At 45.9% G+C, this 22,926-nt stretch overlaps 1 protein-coding gene across 1 annotated transcript in view; it reads left to right on the top strand.

Moving 5' to 3' along the window:
• POLR1B (RNA polymerase I subunit B) overlaps positions 1–22,926 on the top strand; it is a 30,490-nt gene that overhangs the window by 4,848 nt on the left and 2,716 nt on the right. The window contains exons 4-14 of the mRNA XM_084829079.1: positions 1,060–1,192; positions 2,307–2,443; positions 4,767–4,990; positions 6,530–6,701; positions 9,185–9,356; positions 11,455–11,736; positions 14,332–14,465; positions 15,496–15,666; positions 17,400–17,556; positions 19,138–19,334; positions 21,984–22,237. Of these exons, the coding sequence (XP_084685205.1) occupies positions 1,060–1,192; positions 2,307–2,443; positions 4,767–4,990; positions 6,530–6,701; positions 9,185–9,356; positions 11,455–11,736; positions 14,332–14,465; positions 15,496–15,666; positions 17,400–17,556; positions 19,138–19,334; positions 21,984–22,237 (2,033 nt within the window). The remainder of the gene's footprint in view (positions 1–1,059; positions 1,193–2,306; positions 2,444–4,766; positions 4,991–6,529; positions 6,702–9,184; positions 9,357–11,454; positions 11,737–14,331; positions 14,466–15,495; positions 15,667–17,399; positions 17,557–19,137; positions 19,335–21,983; positions 22,238–22,926) is intronic.

Genomic DNA, 22,926 nt, shown 5'->3' with positions numbered 1-22,926 from the left:
TTTTCTAGTTTGATATGATGAGGATCGATTATTATACCACTTCTCTGAAACAGAGGTGTACCAAATTGAAAAACAGGAAAACACACAAAACTACCATTCAACAAATAGCAGCATAGAAACTTAATGAGATTTCAAAGCCGGAGTCAAGAGAGACCTGCTCCTTCCTCTCAGCAGCCTCAAGTTGTTAATAAAAAAGCAGGCTTATGAAAAGTAAGGTCTGTTCTCAAAGAGTTAAACCTGCCTTCCCCAGCCTGGTGCCCTCCAGATGGGTTGGACTACAACTTCCACCATCAGCCTTACAGGCTGGGGATGACTGGAGTTGTAACATGGAGTTGTAACACATCTGGACGGCACCAGTTTGGGAAAGGTTCCTTTGAAGGAAATGATGATAAGTTGTCTTTTAAATGGGACAGAGTGCGGGATCCAAATATTTAAATGAATACATGAGATAAAATGGACCAGATTGAAGTAATTGTGCCTAATACGAAACTCCAGTGTAGGCAGATATTGAAGGGCATGTGAGAACTTAGCTTTGAACAGGTGAAAGTTACCACATGTTGACTTGATGCAAATGTAACACTATCCAGTCTAACTGTAATTAGGAGATTGTGTTCATTTTGTACCTTCACACCTCCCCTTCCTCTTTTCTCCTGTATGGATGCTTCCCCTCCGTATCAGTTTCAGGGCTATGATCAGCAGCATAGAGCTGATCTATTATCTTTGGTAACCATAGTTAGCTCCAAGCCACGGTTTGCGATTGTGGTTAGAAGCAAGTTTGCGACTTGTGCAAACTCGGTGCAGTGCTATGCCCTCCAGATGTTTTGGACTATACCTCCCACAATCCCATGCTGGTTGGGGCTGATGGGAATTGTCCAAAACATCTGGAGGGCACCAGGTTGCCTGTCCCTGCTGTAATGCATCACAGCTTTCACTTCCAATCCCACTAAATATGCCTCTGTTTATTAATCAACTGACATTGCAGTTGATTGGGCTACTGTTTCAGTCTTCCAGTCCTGCTTAATGCGAAATGCTGACTTGGATGTCTCATTCTTTTGGCAGGAAATGGGAGGCTATTTCATAATTAACGGAATAGAAAAAGTTATCAGAATGCTGATTATGCCAAGGCGCAACTTTCCCCTTGCTGTGATCAAACCAAAATGGAAATCTAGAGGCCCTGGCTACACACAATATGGTAATTTTTAATTTTAAAAAACGGTCTTGTTTTGCATTGTTTCAATATTTATTTCATTAGGTGGGGTGAGAGGTTAGACATTTTAAGCCTGTGGTGCTATTTTGGTCTGATTCAGTTTGTTAAGTATAGTAATTTTTGTGTTTGTGTCAAGAACTCCACTTTCTTTTTACACTTTTTCACCCTTCTCTTTGAAATAAACTGAACTCCTACTTCAAGAATTGTGTGTCCTTCCATACTGCTAAATCCACAGTCTTCTGCTTGGTTACTTGCTACTGTTTAATGTTTCAGGCCTGAGGTTTGTGAATAGGGTGTTGTTAAAGCTGAACCCCTATTCTGTAAGCGCCCGTGTATGAGAGTTCCCTGGCTTAGGCTGAGGTTGATGTCCAGGGTGGTGGCAGCCTCTCTTGGCAATTGGTTGTCCCTGCCTATGCTGTTGGGAGCTTGGGCACCCCCCCTTCCTCCCTTCACAGCTTGTATCCTACACTTACCTGGGGATTCCAGTTGTCTAGTATCCAGCAGATGGATCAGATCCGCACACACACCTGCATCAATGCAGCACACCAGTCATGCTTGAACTATATGCTGGTCCCCTCATCATGTTTGTCTGAAGTTCTATTTCACCTCTGAGAACAAAGATCTGTCTTGAACACGTGTCAAGCATACACCAGTCCGCAGGCTGATCACATATATCTCATTATAGTGCCTTCCCCCAAGCTGGCATCCCCCAGATGTGCTGGACTTCAACTCCATCATCCCCAGCCTCCCCTTAACCTTCCCTTCTCCAGGTTAAACATACCTGCTCTTTCGACTGTTCCTCATAGGACTTGGTTTCCACACGCTTCACCATCCTGGTCTCCCTCCTCTGGACATGCTCTAGTTTGACCCTCTTGTCCTTCTTGCAAGTACTTAGTTCTGTCAGTCACGTGCGGGTTCAAACAGGGCCTATTACTGAGGTAGCAACGGAATTTCCTCTGTCTTTGTCATTGCTGTGATCAAAGAATAGGTAAATTGTGCGTGATTTCCCCTTCTGCTTAAGAAACTTTGCCATGCCTGTCTTTTCAGTGATGATGATATGCAATAATACTAAGATCTGCTTCTTTGGGTTGCTGTTTAGGAGTCTCGATACACTGTGTTAGAGATGAGCACACAGCCGTTAACATGACGCTGCACTACCTTGAAAGCGGCACGGTGATGGTGAACTTCGTCCATCAGAAACAGCTGTTCTTCCTCCCACTCGGATTTGTGCTGAAGGTATTTCCTTTGTGCTCTGCCTTTAGGGGACTTTGACACATTTAGGAGCTACTTTCCCCAGGTATGTGAGAGGAGTTACAATCACCTTGCAGCTTACGTCCTCGCACACTGTTGGCCCTCCCACCCTTTCAGGCTGTTGATGTGCCCCAAGCTGCCTAACACCAGCATGCAGGGATGGGGAGCCTCTTTCAGCGCAAAGGCCAAGTTCAGTTTTGGAGAAGGGGGCTGCATCCTAGTGGAAATTCTAGCCCAAAGCAAATGGGGTGGGGCCAAACCCCCAGTATAGTGTAGCTTAAAGCTCTTACTGCCAGTAACTAAGCCACTTCAGTCATCTAGAAAGCGAGGGGACTGCACAAAAACTGGGAAACCACCAAATGGTCAGTGGTTGGAAGGAAGGGGGTCGGGCCAGGGGAAGGGGAAGGACCATTGGGGAACCTTGGAGGGCCAGATTTGGCTCCTGGGCCATCCGGATTGGGCATTTGGATTTGGCCTCCAGGCCTGAGGTTCCCCACCCCTGCATAATGGCATGACCCATCTTGTGGCCCATCAACAGCCTGAACAGGATTGGATGGGAGCACTCTTCCAGTTTACAAAGTCTTCCTTCCTTGCTAGGTTGCCTACCTCACCACAGGCTGAGGTAGACAAGCGTCTGTTTGCAAGCCTGGGATTATAGCCCGGTTCGGGCATAGCAATCAAACCATATTTTATGAATGGGCTCTGTCATGAACGGGCTCTGGGCTTCACATGCTTTCTCCTCTCCTTGCAGCCCTCCTTCCTGTCTTAGTTGGAGCAAGTCATAGTTTACTGTGAAATCCAAGTTGAGCAAAACTTGGCTTTCCAATTCTGGTTTGGAGGCAAACCATAGCTTGCCTGGCATGGTGAGCTATAGTTTGCTTTAATGAGGGAGGAGATGGAGGAAGAGAAATGAAGCATGAGAAGGGTAGGCAGAATGTACAAACCTGAAGCCTTTTCATGGCAGCCCAGCCACATTTTGTCAAGTCTCAATGAAGCCTATCCTAGCAATGCAGATAAATAGTTCCTTAGTTCCTGTTTCAGTGCAATTTGTTATTCTGCCCCCCTTTTTTCACACATAATGTGTTTGGACAGTTGGGTCTTGGAAAGTACCCCTTTTAATTAGCATAGGGACATACTGGCCGTTGAAAGGTGGCTATTCACTAGTTCCCTGCAAAGGCTGGGAGGTGGAAGCATTGCAAAGCAAATCCACAGGGGCCACATAATAAAGAGTTTTGTATACATCAGGGTTGGGCAAACTCCGGCCCATGGGGTCCTCCAAACCAGCCCATGGCCTCTCTTCTGCCCCCCTGTTTGCATTCCTGCATTTAGGGCCTGAAAAAACCCTCCGTAGGTGCCAAGGGAGGCTTTTTCAAAGCCGAATTGCCACCGGGGGACAGGGGGAGTTGCTACCGGGAGAGGGAAAGGCTAGCCCTCCCTGAACACTGCTCCCCCGCATACTAAAAAGTGTCATGTTCCCCTACCCGTCAAACTGCAGTCAGACTTAAAAACCTCCATTGGTGCCAGTGGAGGCTTTTAAAAAGTCTGATTGCCCATGTGTGAAAGAGGGTGTGGGATGGCCCCGCCCACTTTCTGCAGGGTGGTTTGTGTGTACGTATGAAAGTATGGGATGTCCCCGTCCACTTTCTGCAGTTCCCAGAAGATTCCCCAAAAAGGAATGTGCCTATCGGGGCAAAAAAAGAATCCCCACCTCTGGTAGACAAGATTGAAAAGACCATCACTGCATACTGTTGTACCTTAAATGGCTAACGTTTACACAATCACAGACCTTAAACGTCCGGATGCTTTTAATTCTACCTGTCTGCAGGGGTGGCATTCTAATTCAAGAAGAAGATAGGCCCCCATAGATGATGAACAAGGCCGCTGCGATCTGTCTTCCATAATTCCATAGCAAAATATGCCACAGGCACAAAGCAAAAACTAGAAGTATGTGGAGAGCCAATAACTCAAGCACATGATCCCATCCACAGGCTGCACATCATATCACAAAATATAAGAAGATAGCATATTATCAAGGAACTAAGCATTAGGAAAATGGTTAACATTTTGTAAGCAATCTTTAGAAGATGGGCTTGGGGGAAAATTACTCATTTTACAGATGGAGTACACTAGTGAAATTAATTTTCTAAATATTTCTGGGGGGAGGTTAATGTAACACAAGTTAAAGGTTAAATACTGAGGCCCCAAGATAATAGCTAGGTAGGCCAGGCCCAATTTGAATTCTTCCCCTGCCTGTTTGACATGTTGCCTTCTAACTCATTTGTTCCAATTGTTTCTTTCTCTTCTCCAGGCATTGGTTAGTTTCTCAGATTTCCAGATTTTTCAGGAGTTGACTAAAGGAAAAGAAGATGATACTTTCTATAAGAACTGTGTGTCTCAGATGCTGCGGCTGGTAGGAGAGAATGGCTGCATAACACAGAAACAGGTCCTGATCTTCCTGGGGCAGCGCTTCAGAGTGAAACTGAACCTTCCTGACTGGTATCCCAGTGAACAAGTTGGAGAGTTCCTGCTAAAGTATGTCTTTATATAGATGTTACTCAACTTCTGTCTAGCTACAGATATACTTATTATAGTTCATGACCACATTGAACTGTAGAGAGCCAGTATGGTGTAGTGGTTAGAGTGTTGGACTGGGGAGATCCAGGTTATAGTCCCCACTCAGCCATGAAGCTTGTTGGGTGGCTTTAGGTCAGTCACTGACTCCCAGCGTAACCTACCTCACAGGGTTCTTGTAAGGATAAAATGGAGAGGAGGATCATGTATGCCACCTTGGGCGCCTTCGAGGAAAGACAAGATATAAATGTAACTAATAACAACAACAACAACAACATCATGAGCCAGCAGTATGATGTGGCTGCACAAATGGCTAATGTGATTTTAAGCTGCATTAATAGAACCATTTTTTTCCGTACTAATTAAACCTTGTCTGAGTATTGAGTACTGAGCCATTTCTAGACACCACACTAAGAAAGATGTAGACAAATTGGAGTGGGTTCAGAGGAGGGTAGTGAAGATGGTCTGGGGTATGGGAGACAAGTCCTATGAGGAAAGGTTGGAGGAACTTGGTATGTTTAGAAGAGAAGACTGAGGTAAGATATGGAGTGCTCTTCAAATACTGAAGGACTGTCACATAGAAGAAGATAAAGATTATCTGCTGCCCCAGGGGTGTATCGCCCTGCCATGGGCGTTGAACTCTTAGGTTAGAGGTGCCAAGATAGTGATAAATCAGATTCAAAGGTTTACTTACAAGGAAACTTTATTGGGTTTCTTATGGCACACAGGCGTGCTCAATGGTTGGATCGGACAGCTTCTCTGAACCCAGAGCCATCGGGTACAATGGGTTTTATACAATACATGTTTAACAATAAAGCAGCATGCACCCCTTAGCGTTCATTCCCAGCGTAAACTAACAGCACTTGGTTCTCAGCACAGCCACCTGTAAGCAAACTTCGCTTCCCAGGCAAAGTGCTTGATAACACTTTCACTCATTAGTATGGAATGTGCTAGGCATCATTTTCACATGCTCAGAGGCTTACTAGCAAGGGAATTGCAACAATAATGAACTTAAGCAAGCATTATGGATCTCTAGGCCCCTCTAACACTACAAATAACTTGGCTATGCTCCTGGGGCCAATACAAGGGGGCAGGACTATATCTAACGGACCCAAAAGGGTAGATTTTGGTTGCATATTAAGAGAAACTTATTTAATGGTATGTGCAGTTCAGCCATGGAACCACTTCTGTAGAGGAGTAGAAACTGTTACCGCATCCATTTTTCCCTCATGAAAAAGACTGGATTTCCTCCAATAATGAGGACCTCTAGCAAAGATGATCAAAAGGTGGACAGATGGCCAACCCTGACACCTTGTATTTTTTTTAAGCTTAAAAAAAAACATTGCAAGCATAGCAGTGTGTTAAAATTACTGCCAAGCTGAAATTCTGGAGTGATAAATACTGTTTGTATTTATAAATATACAAAAATACTGTTTGTCTAGAAAGAAGGTCAAGGTAATTCATCCAGGGGGATGATCATGTTTGTTGCTGCTCCTACAGCCAGTGCATCTGCATCCATCTGAAAACTGAAGCAGAGAAGTTCTACTTGCTTTGTCTCATGACCCGGAAGCTCTTTACTTTAGCCAAAGAAGGGTGCATGGAGGAGAATCCTGACAGCTTAATGAATCAAGAGGTGCTCACCTCCGGCCAACTTTACCTCATGTTTTTAAAGGTAATTCTTTGAGGGTTGTTCACCGCTAACCCTGGTGCTTGTTCTGTTGTCTGTGTACTGTCAACAATGGTGCCTCTTGGACCAGACCTGGGGGCCAAAGTCTGGGGGGGGCGGGTAGCGGCCAAATGACCATCCAGAGACTGTCAGGTGATGAGGGTATCAGAAGCAAACTCCATTTTATCATGATGGTGCTATGATTTAAGTGAATTTAAAAAGCAAAATTGCACATGGTCAGAGTATTTTTTTTAAATCAGGGTGAGCAATTGGTTTTATGATGGTTCTAACATACCAGGAATTAGGAATGACAGTTGGGGTAGGGAGAAGAGAAAATGTTAGTTGTGTTCTTCACAACTGAAGTAATACAGAGGGTCTGTTCACACAACATGCTAATACACACTGAGTGGTTGAGTGTGGGCTGTTATGAAATGTGGGTTGTTTAAGTGTGGGTTAGCAGGTTGTCTGAACGCAGCCAGGGTGGCTTGTTAATCATGTGGTGTGGCTTATTTTCTCGAGCAAGCCACCTTGAGAACCCATGGTCTGTTGCTGGGTTGTTCAGGGTGGTTAACAAGCCACACTGCATGGTGAACAAGCCACCCTGGCTGCACTCAGACAACACGGTAACCCACCCTGCAGAAAGAATGCTGCATTCAGACAACATGCTTACCCACGGTTCAAAACAACCCACACTCAAGCTCTGAGTGTGGGTTAGCGCGTTGTGTGAACAGCCTCGTACAGGCTTCTAAAGGGCCTCCCCATAAGACCATTAAGTCCAGGGTCTAAAATTCCCTAACTGCTCCGCTGACTGCCACCCCTTTCCTGATCTCACTGTTGCATCAAGCATCTTGTGGTTCCCATGGAGCTAGGTGGAATATGGAAGGGCTGAACGCTTCCCTAGATAAAAAGACTCTGCCGGATCAATTCACAGCCAGACCCGTGGCCTCTTACACTGGGATAGCTGTGCTAGGCCAGGGGTGCAGAACCTCTCAGCCCAAGGGCCCAATTCTATCTTAGAGAAGATCTCGAGGGCCGTATTCCAGTGGTGGGTGGGGCTGAAGGCAAAAAGGGCAAGGCCAGAATATTAAAAAGTCCTGGCGTCCTTTCGCTTAGAGCTCTGACTGCCAATAACTAAGCCTTAGAGGTATTTCAACCATTTAGAATGGGGAAAAGACTGCACAAAAGCTAGGAAGCCACCAAATGATTGGTGGTTTGAGGGGAGAGGCCTTTTGGGGGGCCCCAGGCGGACTGAGTTTGGCCCCCCAAGCCTCAGGTTCTGCACCCCTGTGCCAGACAGTTTGGTGTCCAAGGAGGAGAGCTCGGGGTTCCCTTCTCTGTGACTGCCCTGTAGAAAGAAAGCTCTTCCCCAGCTGTGTTTGCCTGTAGGTCTACCCTGCTGAGTTCTGACTGACGCTTTGCCCTTTACAGGTCAGATGAGAGCCCTGGTTGCACCTGGTTAATAGTCCAGGAATCCAGCTTCCCCTTGCATCGCTGACAGCACTTCAGTGGGAGAGCCAGCAGCAACCCAATAGGCTGTTTAGATGTAACATCAAACCACAGTGTAGCATGAGATGAACAAGTCCTTAAGGGCCTGCCGTCACGTCCTTCCTGCTTCCCTTGTGTGCTGTGACTTGCTGCCCCCTGGCTTGCGACAAACCTTTGAAGGCCTCTTGGACTTGTTTGTGCCCTTCTTCTGCCCTTCCTCTTGGGCTCTGCAACTCCGCCCCTCACTTGCACAAGCCACAGTCTTGCCATCTTGTCTGACGCAATGAGCCCTGGCTCAGTTTTGCTTTCCGGTGCTCATTTGCAAGGCAAGCACAAGCCATTTTTCACAGGTTCAGACGAAGTCTCAGCGTGACAGAGTCTCAGTGCCCATTAGGAGGAGAAGGAAGGAACATGTGAGTCCAAGGGTCTTTCAGAGCAGTGGAAGATGGTGGCTCCAATGTCAGTGGGGTGGTGAGTATGCTCCAGGTTTCAGTCAGAACGCTAAAGGAGCTATCCAAGGTGCTTGGATAGCTCCTTTAGAGTTCCAACTGGTTCTGACTGAAACCTGGAGCGGATTCACAACCCCAATGACTTCAGAGCCACCAGCCTCCACTGCTTCAAAAGCTCGTTCGCGTTGCACTAAACTGTGCTTTGACATTGCATCTCAACCAGCCCAACGTGACCAAATAGCTGTTAACAGCAGTTTCTGTTTAATTCCCCGCATACCTGCGTATCTGGCAAGTTCATTGAAATCACTAGTGTTTATTTCCATGTAACACGTTTGGCAATAGTGTAAAAAATCCATCACGTAGGAGGAGCTCAACTGTAAGGCATCAGGAGGCAATCTGAGGTGGGCCCCGTGAAGATAGACTTCTCCCTCCTTCCTTGTGTTGGTGCCGGAGCATTCCTTGCTGCTTACTGGTGTGCAACGTGGCCCAGTGTTATAGAACTGCTTTTTGCTTTGTCCCTGAAGCCTTTTGTCCTGTTTTCATACCATATCACAGGAGAAGATGGAAAATTGGCTACAGTCTGTTAAAATTGCCTTCGACAAGAAAACGCAGAAGTCGCATATAGCAATTAATTCAGAAAACATGCTGAAGATTCTCAGCATGGGAGTGGATCTTACCAGAATGTTTGAATATCTCCTTGCCACTGGTAACCTGCGCTCTAAAACAGGTAAGAGTTTCTGCGACCATGGTGCAATTCTGTGTATGTCTACTGTAAATTAAATCCTTTGGAGTTCAGTGGGCCTTGCTGGTGTAGGATTGAAGTGTGGCCCAAAAGGCTCCTAAATTGACTGTCACTGAGTAAGATCACTTGTGCTTTAAAACTCCAGAATTATGTGAATAGGTACTTTAATAGGAGAATTCTTTCCCACTTTTTCATAATGCATACTTGATTGGATCACCCTGACCTTTTTGCAGGTCCTGCCAGTGTTCATCAGAGTATATTGTATTCTTTAAGTTCTCTTCTCAGGTCACCAAAAGGATGCTAATTGCAAAATTGCCAAAACTGAAACACTTCCAGCAAGGCAGAAGCATTGTTAAAAAATGTTCCGATGGTGTGCTGGTTTTATGTAGACATTTTTTGGCATGTTGCAAGCAAGGTCTGTCTCTGTGTGTCACAGAAAACATGCATAGAGTAATTTCAGGGTGCAGAATTCAGGTTCTAGGAAATCAAGCCTTTTCATTTCAAGGAGCAAAACTTTCTAGTCCTTATGGTTGTGAAGATATGCCTGAAAATCCGAAAATGTGTGACATTGCATCTTGAAAACTCAGAAGCCAAGGAAGAATACAAAATGTGGGACCTGCAACAAAATGCTGCGGTTCAGAGTTCCAGCCGCTCCCATTTCTTCCCACCCCACTGCCAGCAGGCAGGCAGTGGGCTTTCTGTGCCCGCTGAGCATGCACAGTCCTCATTGGCCTGTTTTTGGAGCTCTTTTCCTGTTGATTTCTACAGGCTGCTCTCCATCTCCAGGGACATTTTAAAAACAGCTTTCCAGTGTCAACCAGGAAATGACCTATTCTGACAATGAGACAGTACTTTATACCATTTTGAATATCTGTATCTTCTCTTCCCTTCTCCCTTTCCAGCCACTCCATTCCATTTTTCCCTCCCATCTGTTTGTCATTCTCCCCCCATCCCCCACGCTCATTAAACTTTCCATACCATTAAATGTTTATGGGGCTGTTTGGGGGGATTCCCTTCCTTAGGGTTTATTTTCCTAAAAGATTCTTGGGGCACCTGCAAACTTCAAGGTTACGAAGAGTCTGCAGGTACCCTTCTCTTGGGTGTGGGTGGCTCCGTTTTGGCTACGTAAGCAAAAGAACAGGAAGCCTATAATTGGAAGTACAGGGATATATAGTTGAAACTATGAGGCTCCATAGCTCCTCCACTCCTCATAACTAGCAAAACTAGAAGAAAGATATACAGAAAAAGAGAAATTAAGCAGGTCTGATCAATGAGCATAATTTATAGAAAGCAAGAATTTGGATTACTTGGATGCAGCATCTTAATTTTTTTTAACATGGAGCACACTTGCTTAACCTCGATCATAGGCTTAGAATGGACTCTAAAGCAGAATCCTAGGCATACAAAACCACACTTGCAGCTCAAGTTAACTCCTGTGTAGATTATTATCCAGCCTTTAGATGGCCGCAGGCACAGAGCAGATGACCCACACCAGGGTGTGTTCATATGATTCAAGGGGGAGGGGAGTGTGCGACGCTAAACAGTGCTTTAATGTCGTATGCAAAAAACCAGGCCAGAGTTTTGGCCGGACTGAACTGTGAGTCCCAAACATTCATATTTGTTGTCATGACCCAAAGTGCAGTGCAAAGAGCTTCAGCACCGCTTGCCAAACTGCTTTTGAAACTTTGAAGATCTCCAACACCCGCTACCACTGCAATGCCAAGGAGCTGGCTCAGTGGGCACATTTGAAATTTTGAGAGAATGTCAGGGGTGCACTCACAAAATGGCTGCCATGGCAGAGCCACAAACCTCTTGAATCCTAACCCCTGTTTTCTTCCTCCTCTGTTTTAAAAGTTTTAAGTTCTAACAAACTCTTACCCATTTTTTGCCAGGAAATACAGATACAGATGTAGCTGAATGTTTGGCAAATGTCATACACAAGTCAATGCATGTTAAACCTGCTACTGTTAGATACATAAAAATATATTGTGCAGGGGAGCCCTGCTGTTGTTGGCAAACAACTGTGAGAAAATAAGTTTTAGAAGATCAAATTTTATTATTTTTTCTCCCTTCCCTTGCCAAGGTCTGGGCATGCTGCAGAGTTCTGGTCTGTGTGTGATAGCAGACAAGCTGAACTTCATTCGCTACCTCTCCCATTTCCGCTGCGTGCACAGAGGGGCTGATTTTCTCAAGATGAGAACCACAACAGTGCGTAAGCTGCTGCCCGAGTCCTGGGGCTTCCTTTGTCCCGTCCACACGCCAGACGGCGAGCCCTGTGGCCTGATGAACCACATGACGGCTCCATGTGAAATTGTGACACAGTCTTTGCACACGGCCTCCCTGCCACCCTTGCTTTGCTCTTTAGGTAAGTGTAAATTGATCTAAATTATTCCAACAATGGTCTTATGGCAGCCACTGACAGGAAATGAAACCTCTTGAAGATCTCATAAGCACTGGAGAGACCCGAGAACATGGGGATGTCCGCATACAACAGCTTTCCCCAACTTGGTGTCCTCCAGTTGTTTTGGATTTCAACTCCTATCACCGCCAGCAAGCAGGGCTATTGGGCAGGAATCCTAGGAGTTGTCATCTAGCACATCTGGAGGGCACCAGGTTGGGGAAGGCTGTTGTATGGCAAGGAGGTCTCCAGTCGGTGTGGTCGCCCTTTTGCAGAGCTGTAACGTCCTTGCATACAGGAAAGTTCATAAAGCCATGATTTTCACCCTCAGTTCCGGGATTACTTGGAAAGCATATCAGTTCCCTTAATGAGGAAGTTAATAGCAGCAGACAAGCTTCCTTGAGGACCGCTTCCCCAGTCTTTCCCTGTAATGTGCAGCCACAACAGTGTTGTATTCTAATAGGGATGGGTGAGAAAATTGTTTCCTTGTTTTTAACCAAAATTTACCCAGTTTGCAGCTTCAGTACCCAAATGCAATCTTTGGTCTGAAGTTCATTTACATTTCCGAGCTTCCAATGTGATTCATGCAACAAAAATGTGTCCATAAAATGCATACACTCAGAAAATGCAAGAAAAATGCGCACCAACATGCATTAGCCAATAGGAGGAAAGCATGTACATTTAAGCAAATACACACACTTGATGCATACATTTTGGAAAGTGTTCCTGAAAATAGCTGATTTTCAAGGTAGAACTTGGGAACCTCAACAAGCTCTAGTTTTACTCATTTGCACATCCCTAATTCTACGGCACACCCTTGGGTCATGCACAATGGTGGTGGAACCCAGCGAGGTTGGCCAATGCCTAATGAGTACTGAGGGTGTGCACTAGCCTACAACATCTCCCAGAAGCCTCTGCAATGCACAGGAGTTTCATGGCAGAATGTAGAAGATCCTTGGTAGACAAATTGATGTGGAAAGGGTTCCCTAAAGGCTGAAATCTTGGAAATCAAGGCCCAGACCTCAGTGGTAGAGCACATACTCTGCAAGCAGGTGGTCCCATGTTCAGTCCCCAGCATTCTCAGTTTAAAGCAGACTTTCCCAACTTACTGCCCTCCAGGAGGTTTGGGTTGCAACTCCCATCAACCCCAGCCAGCAAGGTGAATGGCTGAGGGTGATGTGACTTGTAGTCCAGAACACCTGGAGGGTGCCAGCTTGGGGAAGGCTGGTTTAATGATGTAAACATCTTAGAGAACTTTTTGATGGATAGCAGTATATAAATACACTAATAATAATATACTTCTGTAGCATATTTTGGAATGCAGTGGTTTATTTATATTAATTTATACTAGGATTTCTACCCCACTTTTCTCCTTCAGTGGAGGTGCTCAAAACAGCTAATGAAATCCAACCAGCAACATCAATTATAATAAAATAACAATAAATCAAATTGTTACAATCATGAAATAAGTAACACAATAGTAAGCTAGAAGTAGCATTAAAAAAAAAAAGAACTCAGGGAGCCAATAACAACTTGAACAACAACAGACTTCAGAGTGTGCTGGAAGATAATGTTTTTACACGCCAGTAGAATAGCAATAAAAAAGAAGGTAAACTAATTTCCAGAGGCAGGGAATTCCACATCTGGGGGCGCTGCCATAGAAAAGGCCCTGTTGCACATTCCACCAATTGAACCTCAGAGGGTCTTGGCACTAATAAGAGGTGTGTATTAGTTGGTCTTTAAAAGACAGGCAAATGGGAGGTGACTGTCCCTCGTGTAGTATGGTCCCAAGCTATTGTCTCATTCTTTTTTGCAACTCATCTATGAGAGGGGTCATAAATTCTTTTTACTGAAAGGGAACCAAGGCTGTGTGCATGATTTTTTTGCCCAAGCTCACTTAGTGAGTTCATGGCTACTCAGCTCAAATACACCACTGTTTTATGCCTCCACAGTAAGTTTAGCTACACTTTCCTGATTCCCCCCCACCCAACTCTGTTATGCGTTTTGTGTTTTCACTGGGTGTGTGTTGCAGTTTGACTGTTATGAAAAAGAGAAGGGGAAAGAAAAGTAGGGGGAAGGAAGGCAGTGGGATAGAGGAGGGGAAAGAGGAACAGGAAAAGAGAAGTGAGGTAGATGTTCATTGGTTTGTGTGGTGTGCTATGTTCCAGTTGTTGTTGGCACCAGTCTGTTATTCCATGTATAGTTTGAGGAAGTCATGCCAAATCGTTTGGAGTGTTTCCACTTTTCATAATTTAATGTAGAATACCTTTTCCTGGGCTGCCAGTGCTCAGAGCCCTTGAATCCAAGATTTAATGCTCGAGTTGGTTTTGGATTTCCAGTTTTAAACTGAAGAGAAATTGTAGCATCACCTTAGATCCACGTGTGCTGATATTTCTACCTGTAGAGGAGAATATTAGCCGATCTTCAGTCGCAACAAAGCCCTTCTACGTATCTTTTGTGGTCACTGGGAAGACATTAAATCTGGACTGAGTTCGTTTCCTGGAGCGTTCCTTACAGTTGATGGTGGTAATGCATTAACAATCGGCTTGCATTGTTCTGTAGGTGTCTCTCCAGCTGATGGTGAGCTGAGCCAACCCTATGCGGAATGTTACCCTGTGACATTAGATGGCTCTCTGGTGGGCTGGATAGAGAAAGATCTGGCTCCTGGTCTTGTGGAGACACTCAGGCACTTTAAGGTTAGCCTTGTGGGATGAAATGCAGTCTACATCTCTACTCTGGGGGTGGAAAAACTCCGGCCTTCCTGAGTTCCCAGTCCAGCCTGCTGAGGTTCCTCATGTGGCCATGCCCCTGCCCCAGCCCCTTTCCCCTAGCCACTGATTGTTTAGTGGTTTCCCAGCTTTTGTGCAGGATTTCCCCCCGATTCTGAATGGTTGAAATGCTTCTCCTAAGGCTCAGTGACTGGCAGAAGAGCCTTAAGCTAAAATATGCAGGTGTTTTGGGCCTCACCCCTTTTGCTTTTGGCTCTGCCCACCACTGGACAGGGCCTTCTCGGTGGTGGCCCTCCATTTATGGAATGATCTCCCTCCCAACATTGTCATCTTTTCGGCGCCAGGTTAAAACTGCCCTCTTCTCTCAAGCATTTGGCATCATATAATGAGTCTTTTGATCAGGTCCTGGATGGTCTCTGACTGATAGTTTTAAATTGTTTTAGATATATCTTCTTGTTGTGTGTGCTGTCTGTTTTATGTCCTTACATGAATGGTTTTATACTTTACATAATGTATTTTAATAGTTTTTAATTTTTGTGAACCACCCAGAGAGCTTCAGCTATTGGGCAGTATAGAAGTATAATAAATGAAATGAATGAGTGGAATGCAGACCCTGAGAGCTTCTCTGAAATTGAATTCGGCCCTTGAGTTGAAAGAGGTTCTGCATCCCTGCTCCACTCCATACTTTTGAGAATTTCTGGTAGCATTTTGATGATCACATTGCCTGCAGCCATGTTTGCCCCACGAAAAAAGATGTCTCACTTGCTGTATCTTTTCCAGCTTCAAAATTCACAGCACTTAATTAATCCTCTTATTTCCCTCCCCCATTTAATTTCTCTCTCCATTTAGCCCTATTACCCGTGTGATACTTTTTAAAGAAGGTTTGCTCTGTTTAAATGTTTTACTTTGCCGCTTCATAAACCACTTTTGCAGCTCTCTCTTTTGTTGAAGGATAGGAAAATAAATCAGCTCTTTTTATTCTGATGTCTGCTAATAGGCAATGGAAGAAAAGAGAATCCCGGTTTGGACAGAGGTGGTCCTGATCCCAATGACAGGCAAACCCAGCCTGTACCCAGGGCTCTTCATTTTCACTACCCCTTGTAGGATGATGCGTCCTGTACGAAATTTGGTGCTGGGAAAAGAAGAATGGATTGGCACAATGGAACAGGTACAAAGTGATGGCTGATCGTAGGAATCCTTTTCGTGTATTTGAACAATGGTACCCTAACTTGGTAGTTGAAATCCCTTTCGCCATTGTTACCATGTGGTGCTTTAATAACTTTAATAACTTTCAAGTTGGAGAAGGGCTGTAGCTCAGTGGTAGAGCCCCTGCTTTGCATACAGAAGGTCCCCAATCAATCCCCAACATCTCCAGGAGGGGCTGGGAAACTCCCCTGCCTGCAGTCCTGGACAGCTGCTGCCAGTCAGTATAGACCAGGGGTAGGCGACCCGTTGCCCTCCAGATTTTTTGGGCTACAACTCCCATACTCCCTGACCAGTGGCCATGCTGGCTGGGAATGATGGAGAGTTGTAGCCCAGAACACCTGGAGGGCACCAGGTTGCCTGTTCCTGGTGCAGTCAGTGTGGAGTTAGATAACCCACGTGGGGGCAATGAGAAATTGGAGGGGAGTGCTGAGATGGCCAGGAATCTGGGTGGGAAGAAGACAGAGATGGCTGGCTGGAGAAAGAAAGGGTTGCTAGTAGGCTGACAAGCAGAAAGAGGCACCTCCCGCTAGGATCCGGCTCCTGCATTCTTTCTGAAAAGAACCTGCCTCCCAGTGGATGGTGGGGAGAGAGAGCACCCCAGTGCCTGGACCGCTGGCTGGTGATAAGTAGGAAGAGACTTGAAGGAGAGAGGGTGGACAAGGCATTGAAGAAAGAAAGCTCTAGGGACCTAACGCAACAGCAGTACTGACAGTAAGAGAGACCTGCAGCAAGACATTACAGTATGGAGTGCTCCTGTTCAGTGTTCCAGCCAGCCAGGCCCTTTTCCAATGCTGAGCTAGATGGCTTGATACAAGGCAGCTTTCATATCTTTCTGTATACTTGTGCACTCTTCCCTGTTTCTGTATGCGCTTGCCATTTTTCTATGCAGTCTTGTCTTTTAAAACGTAAGCTGCTAACAGGACTGTTGAATTTGTCCAGGGGAATATCGGCTGCATGTCTAAGAACCTTTACTCCAGTCGCTGCCATTTATAGTCCTGTACCTGTAATCATTTGTATTGAGGCTCTTGCTGTAAATCAGGGCTGGGGAACTTGGGGCCAAATCCAACCCTCCTGGGGTCCCCAGATGGCCACACCCCCATTCTTCCAACCACTGGTTGTTTGGCAGGTTCCTGCCTTTTGTTCTGTTCCCCCTGTCCCCAATTCTTAATGCCTTTTCTAAGGCTTAGTTACTGGCAGTAACTGGTAGTTACTGTAGCTTTCAGCTAAAATATGCTGGTATTTTTGCCTTCCCCCTTTTGCCTTCAGCCCTGCCCATGGCTGGAATGCGGCCCTCGAGAGTTTCTTTGAAATGGAATGTGGCCCCTGGGATGAAAGAGGTTCCCCATCCCTGCTGTAAATGTTTGAATATCACTAACATATGTTACAGTCAGCTTAGCTTGGGGAATATTCTTTTCAGCAGGAATATATTTAAAGATGAATTGACGTTACCCTGAATGTTAAAATCTGGTGTAGGTTGCACTGAAGGCCATGGTGACTGCCTCTTTGATTTTGCACATTAAGACTTATTTCTCTGTAATACGGTGGTTTCACGTTGTACCAGAGAGCTTTCCAAAGGCTTTGCTGGATTTAATACTCCTGGTGACTGCCAGTAGGTGCTGAAAGTTGATCAGTGGGTTTGATTTTCTGTTCTCCAAGGAGAGCTTTTCAAAGAGACATAAACTGGACTTTCCTTAGGTCTTCCTGAACATTGCTGTGTCTGAGGATGAAATTGAACCTGGGCTGACCACTCACCAGGAGCTCTTTCCCCATAGCATGTTAAGTGTGGTGGCAAGTTTCATTCCCTTCTCTGATCACAACCAGAGTCCCAGGAACATGTACCAGTGTCAGATGGGTAAGTGTCTCATATACCGAACTTGAACTCATTCTGCCAGCGTACATCCTTTATGTCAGTGGTGGCCTCTGCTGTTATCTCCAAACTGAGATTGGAGATATCAGAGGAGACGTGGCTGGCAGAGGGCTCAAGTGGTGGGAAGGGTAGCTACTCTTCCAGGTGACAACCAAGTCTCTTCATATGGCATCCACGGGTTCAAGTCTACACCCTGTTGCTTCTACCCGTTTTCCCCCTCCTCAAGCCTCTCTCTGTCCTCCACCTATCCTTTCCTCAACCCAATGCTTTCTCTGACCCATTTCTTCCCCTTGCCTTTGGGCAACCATTCCTTCCCTTGCCTGTCTTTTGGTCCCCTCTCCCACTCAGCTCCCTTGACTCTTCATGCAGCTCCTCTTCCTAGGTCTTGTGAGAGGCATTTCCCAGTAAAACATTCCATGATTGGCACACCATCAACACACAGAATGTTAGTGAACATTCTAAGACAGCATTAGTAGTTCAGCCCCATAGCTGGAGGAACTTGCAGGTAGATGTGCTGATAATAGTGGAGACTAAAATTTGGCGTGAGAGGCTCTCCAAAAATACTTGGAGAGTTACATTAGGAAGAGGCTTCAGAACAAGGCACTACTCCTTCCTGAAAGCATTCATTTTTATCAAAATTATGAACAGAAATAACTAATCCATTTGCCACTCTTGTGGATTGTGGGTTTTAATCCACATAGGACTCAGTCTTATCGATTGTGCCCTTGGTGATTGGAAGCCCCCAAACCTGGAGGTGTCCCATCATCCAATGCAGGGCAGGAGGAGCAGCGGAGGCAACTTTGCCTCCCCATCCTCCCACCCTGCAGATTTTGCTAGACTAGCGAGGTTGTTTCAGGGAGGGAAGGGAAGGAGCCACAGGATATCTCATATCCTGGCCTCTCCAGTCTCCTCCCCGCCCGCCAGAACCCCTCTTTCCTCCTCCAAGGTCACTTCTCTGACTTTGGAGGGCAGTCAACGCAGTTCTTTCTGCGCCAGCTGCAAGGGGGCAGATGAGGGTTGGATCTTCAACTCCCCTTTCCAAGGTTGTAGCGCTGTCTCTGACCTTGGAAGGGGGAATCCGAACAATCCTATGGTCCCTCAGACACTCGCCCAGAGACTCTAGGATTGTGCTCTTAAAATGAGAAGGATGTCTGATTTGACACAAACCTAGTTCACCCAAGAGGAGTTCAGATGAGCCCCCCTCATGCATCGAGCAGCCAACATTAATCCCCACACATACGTATTTTAAACAAAAAGGAGATGTAAGGAAGTAAATGCCCTAATGCAATATTGTTTTTAAACTTGGGCAACATAAGAAGCTGCCTTAACCAGGTCAGACTATTACTCCATCTAGCCCAGTTTTGTCTCCGTGGACTAGCAGCCGTTCTCCAGGGTCTCAGGCAGAGAATCTTTCTCCCTGCTACCTGATGTTTTTACCTGGAGATGCTGGGGATTGAACCTGAGGCCTTCTGTCTGCCACCAAGTGGAGGTCCTTCTCCTACGAAAAATGCATTTCATCTTATCTAATGACTCCAATTTGTTTTGTCTTTCTTTTTTCTCCCCTAGGCAAGCAAACGATGGGTTTTCCACTTCTAACCTTCCCATACCGGTCAGATGACAAACTTTACCGGCTCCAGACCCCTCAAAGCCCATTGGTACGGCCATCCATGTATGATCATTACGACATGGACTCTTACCCAACTGGTACAAACGCAGTTGTCGCTGTGATCTCCTATAGCGGCTATGACATGGAAGATGCGATGGTAAGTTCTCCAAACACAAAACGTGAACATCATTTTTTTCCCTTTCCTTATCTAGCAAACCCAGGTTGAAAACAAGGTGTGTGTATTAAAGTGGAACTTGATTCTCCTGGTAATGGAGTTAATCATAGAATCATAGAATAGTAGGGTTGGAAGGGACCTACAAGGCCATCGAGTCCAGCCCCCTACTCAATGCAGGAATCCAAGTCAGAGCATCCCTGACAGATGGCTGTCCAGCCTCATCTTGAATGCCTGCAGTGTGGGAGAGCCCACAATTAGAGTTCATCTACAACTTTCCCAGCATAGCCTGACAGTGCTTAGTAACATATTTGGCAGAAGCAAGACCACCCTAATTTTCCCAGCACAGACACCTGTAGCTTTAAGATAAACAGAGCTTCACTTCTCAGGCACATCCTAGGCTCTGATAAGATAAACAGTACCAGAGTTCGTTAGCATGGCATGTGCTGAGGGGGCGCTACACTGGCCTTTGACTCATCTAATGAGCCGAGAGGCCCACTGGAAGGGATTGCAACTAATAATGAACCAAAACAGAGAGCATTATGGATCTCTAAGCATCTGTAAAACTACTGTTAGCTCGCTTACAGGCCTGGGGCCCTACACCATTAAGCAGCCAAGGAGGAGAGAAAAGAGCTTGTAGGCTGCGGGCAGGAATCCCACGCTAGCATAAGGAGCCAAAATCACATAAGCAACCCATCTTGCCAAGAATATCTGTGGGGCACTGCAAAGCCAGTTCCCCATGGCAGCGTGAAGCACCCTAAGCGCAGCTCAAGGGTTACAGGCCAAGAAAGCACTTTAATTTCTGGAGCTTCCTCAGGTAAACGGGCGGTCCCAGCTGGCAGCCCTACCTCAGGCTTAAAGCTCCAGGAGACCAATCCTATGAAGATGGGCCAAAGGAATGGATGTCTTTAACCTAGAAACAAAAGAAGATTAAATAGGGTGGTGGTGAGTGTACAGGTGATCTGCAGGTATTTAACTTGATCCCAAGTAGTTTGATGAGAACATAAGAACAGCCCTGATGTTGGATCAGACCAAGGGTCCATCTAGCACATCACTCTATTCACACAGTGGCCAACCAGCTGTCCATGGGAAGCCCACAATCAGGACACGAGTGCAACAGCACCCTCCTGCCCATGTTCCCCAGCAACTAGTGTACATAAGCATACTGGAAGTAGTTCTAAAAGGAGACGCTGATCTCCAGAATCCCCAGTGGAAAGAAAGAGACTCACAAGGAGGCCAGAAGGGACTCTGCTCCTCTCATAAGAACATGAGAACATAATGTTCTTATGTTCCCATCCACACGCCCCACACCCATGCTCGCCCCCCACCAGTGCCTGTGCTTTTCTGTGTCATGGCGAAGGGAGGTGGCAAGTTGCAACCCCCAGGTCTCCTGACTAGGAACTCACGCGGTTCAACAACAGGATAAGCTCCCACCGCCCAGGTGGAGCTTTCTGGGACAGGGACGTTTTCACCTGGCAACACAAAACCAGCAGTGAGGGAGCTTGAGGCACCTTGCTAAGCTGGGAGAGCCTGACAGGGCATCAGTGAAGAAAATGTAGTTAACCTTCGGCCTTCTCGGTGGCTTCCCCCAGGCTCTGGCATTCCCGAGGGTGTCCAGGTTGGCTCCTTCTCTGTTCTCCTTCCACCAGCAGGCAAAGACATTCTTTGTCAAGCCAGGCCTTTGGTGTGTAAGCTGGTCTGCTGCAGAGGGGGTTTTCACATTGGCTGGTGCTTCTTATCTCCTTGCTGTGTTTTAATCTGTTTCTACTCTATGTTTTAATGTTTTGTTTTCATTCTGTTTTATTGTTAGCTGTCTTGAGTGCCATGCTTCAGAAGAAAGGCAGGATATGAATTTAAATTGAATAAATGAATAAAAGCTACCAGTTTCACACCAACAAGCAGAAATGGGAAGGGGACACACCTGGCAAGCATTTCCCGGGGAGAGAGGCCCATAAATGAGGCTCCACTTCTGAAAAATGCTTGTTTATGGTCACAGATAACCTAAGTCAGCCTTCTCCAACCTGGTGCCCTCCAGATGTTTTGGACTACAACTCCCAGCATTCCTGACCATTGGCCATGCTGGCTGGAGCTGATGGGAATTGGACGCCAGGCTGGGAAAGGCTGCCCTAAGGAATCTCTGACGAAGGCCATACATTATCATTATTAATATTTATTACATTTCTATACTGCCCCATAACCGAAGCTCTCTTGGCAGTTTACAAAGATTAAAACATTAAAAATACAATATGCAAAATTTAAAAACATAAAAAGTACAACAGAGTATAAACAGAGACAACATATATCTAAAAACAACTTTGAACAATGGTTCATGGTTTTAAAGGTCAAAACCAGCAACTTTTGTTTGGCCAAAAGCAAAATGGCTGCTTTTGACATTTCAAGCGCTCTACTAGTTGGGATGTCTAAAGATCTGCCTGTTGCCATACGAGCCACCCCAGATGTTTGGGTACCCTTTTATTCCCAGGTGGCAAGTTCAGACAGCTGGAAATTTTAGGCTTTGTCCTGACGGGGGAAGTCCAAAAGTGATTGTTGCTATGTTTCCCATCAGCTTCAAATCAGTTCTTGATTTCTAATTCTTCACATGACCCTGCTGGGTATGTGGCTGCTTCTCTTTAGATCTTGAACAAGTCTTCCTGGGAGAGAGGGTTTGGACACGGAAGCATCTACAAGACTGAACGTATCGACCTTGTGGAAAAAATCAAGCAAGGGCAGGACTGTCTGGTGTTTGGGATTGGTCGCGATAGCTCAGCTACCCTGCAGAATTTGGATGCTGACGGCCTGCCCCACATCGGAACCACACTTCAGTACGGGGATCCTTACTATAGCTATCTGAATCTCAACACCGGGGAAAGCTTTGTGACCTACTACAAGTAAGTTCAGGTTGTTGTAAGTAAATGGCAAGTTTCCAATAGGAAATCCTGAAAACTGCCTAATGCAGTTGTAAACTGCCTAATGCAGGCTTCCCCAACCTGGTACCTTCCAGATGTCTTGGACTACAACTCTCAGCATGCCTCAGCCAGCAAAGGAAGTTAAATGCAGCATAGCAACTCTGTTTTGCAGTGAACCTCACCTTCCTTGTACAAAAGGCAGAATGTGGCACAGAACAGATGGCTTATAATTGCTGTGTGTGTGGCTGTGTGTATCTGCGTGTGTGGTGGTGTGTGTATTTATTTACTTGAACTAAAGACAATTAAAATTCTGCAGACAATCAATGTAAATTCTGCCCAAATGAGGGGGAGTGCTACAGCCTGTATAAATGATGCAAATGTAATAAATATGCATAATGCCTCATGTTTCCATACTTTCTCATTTTGCTCCTCGTTGGGAGGGGCAAGGAGGCATGGTGAGCACAGAAGCCCTGCACCCAGTTGCTGGAAATCTTATTCAGCCATCCTTCTGGCTCCTGAGATCGCAGTTGATGTTTCCTCTACACTCTCAATATACGTTTGTTCATACCCATAAAGCCTATTTTGTTGTTCAGTCGTTCAGTCGTGTCCGACTCTTCGTGACCCCATGGCCTTCCTGTCCTGCGCTCTCTCCCGGAGCGTGCTCAAGTCCA

The sequence above is a fragment of the Heloderma suspectum genome, chromosome 1, assembly GCF_057233095.1.
Source record: "Heloderma suspectum isolate Gila_16-S chromosome 1, 16-S_ref, whole genome shotgun sequence".
Lineage (NCBI taxonomy): Eukaryota > Metazoa > Chordata > Lepidosauria > Squamata > Helodermatidae > Heloderma > Heloderma suspectum.
This window is presented reverse-complemented; position numbering and strand designations above follow the sequence as displayed.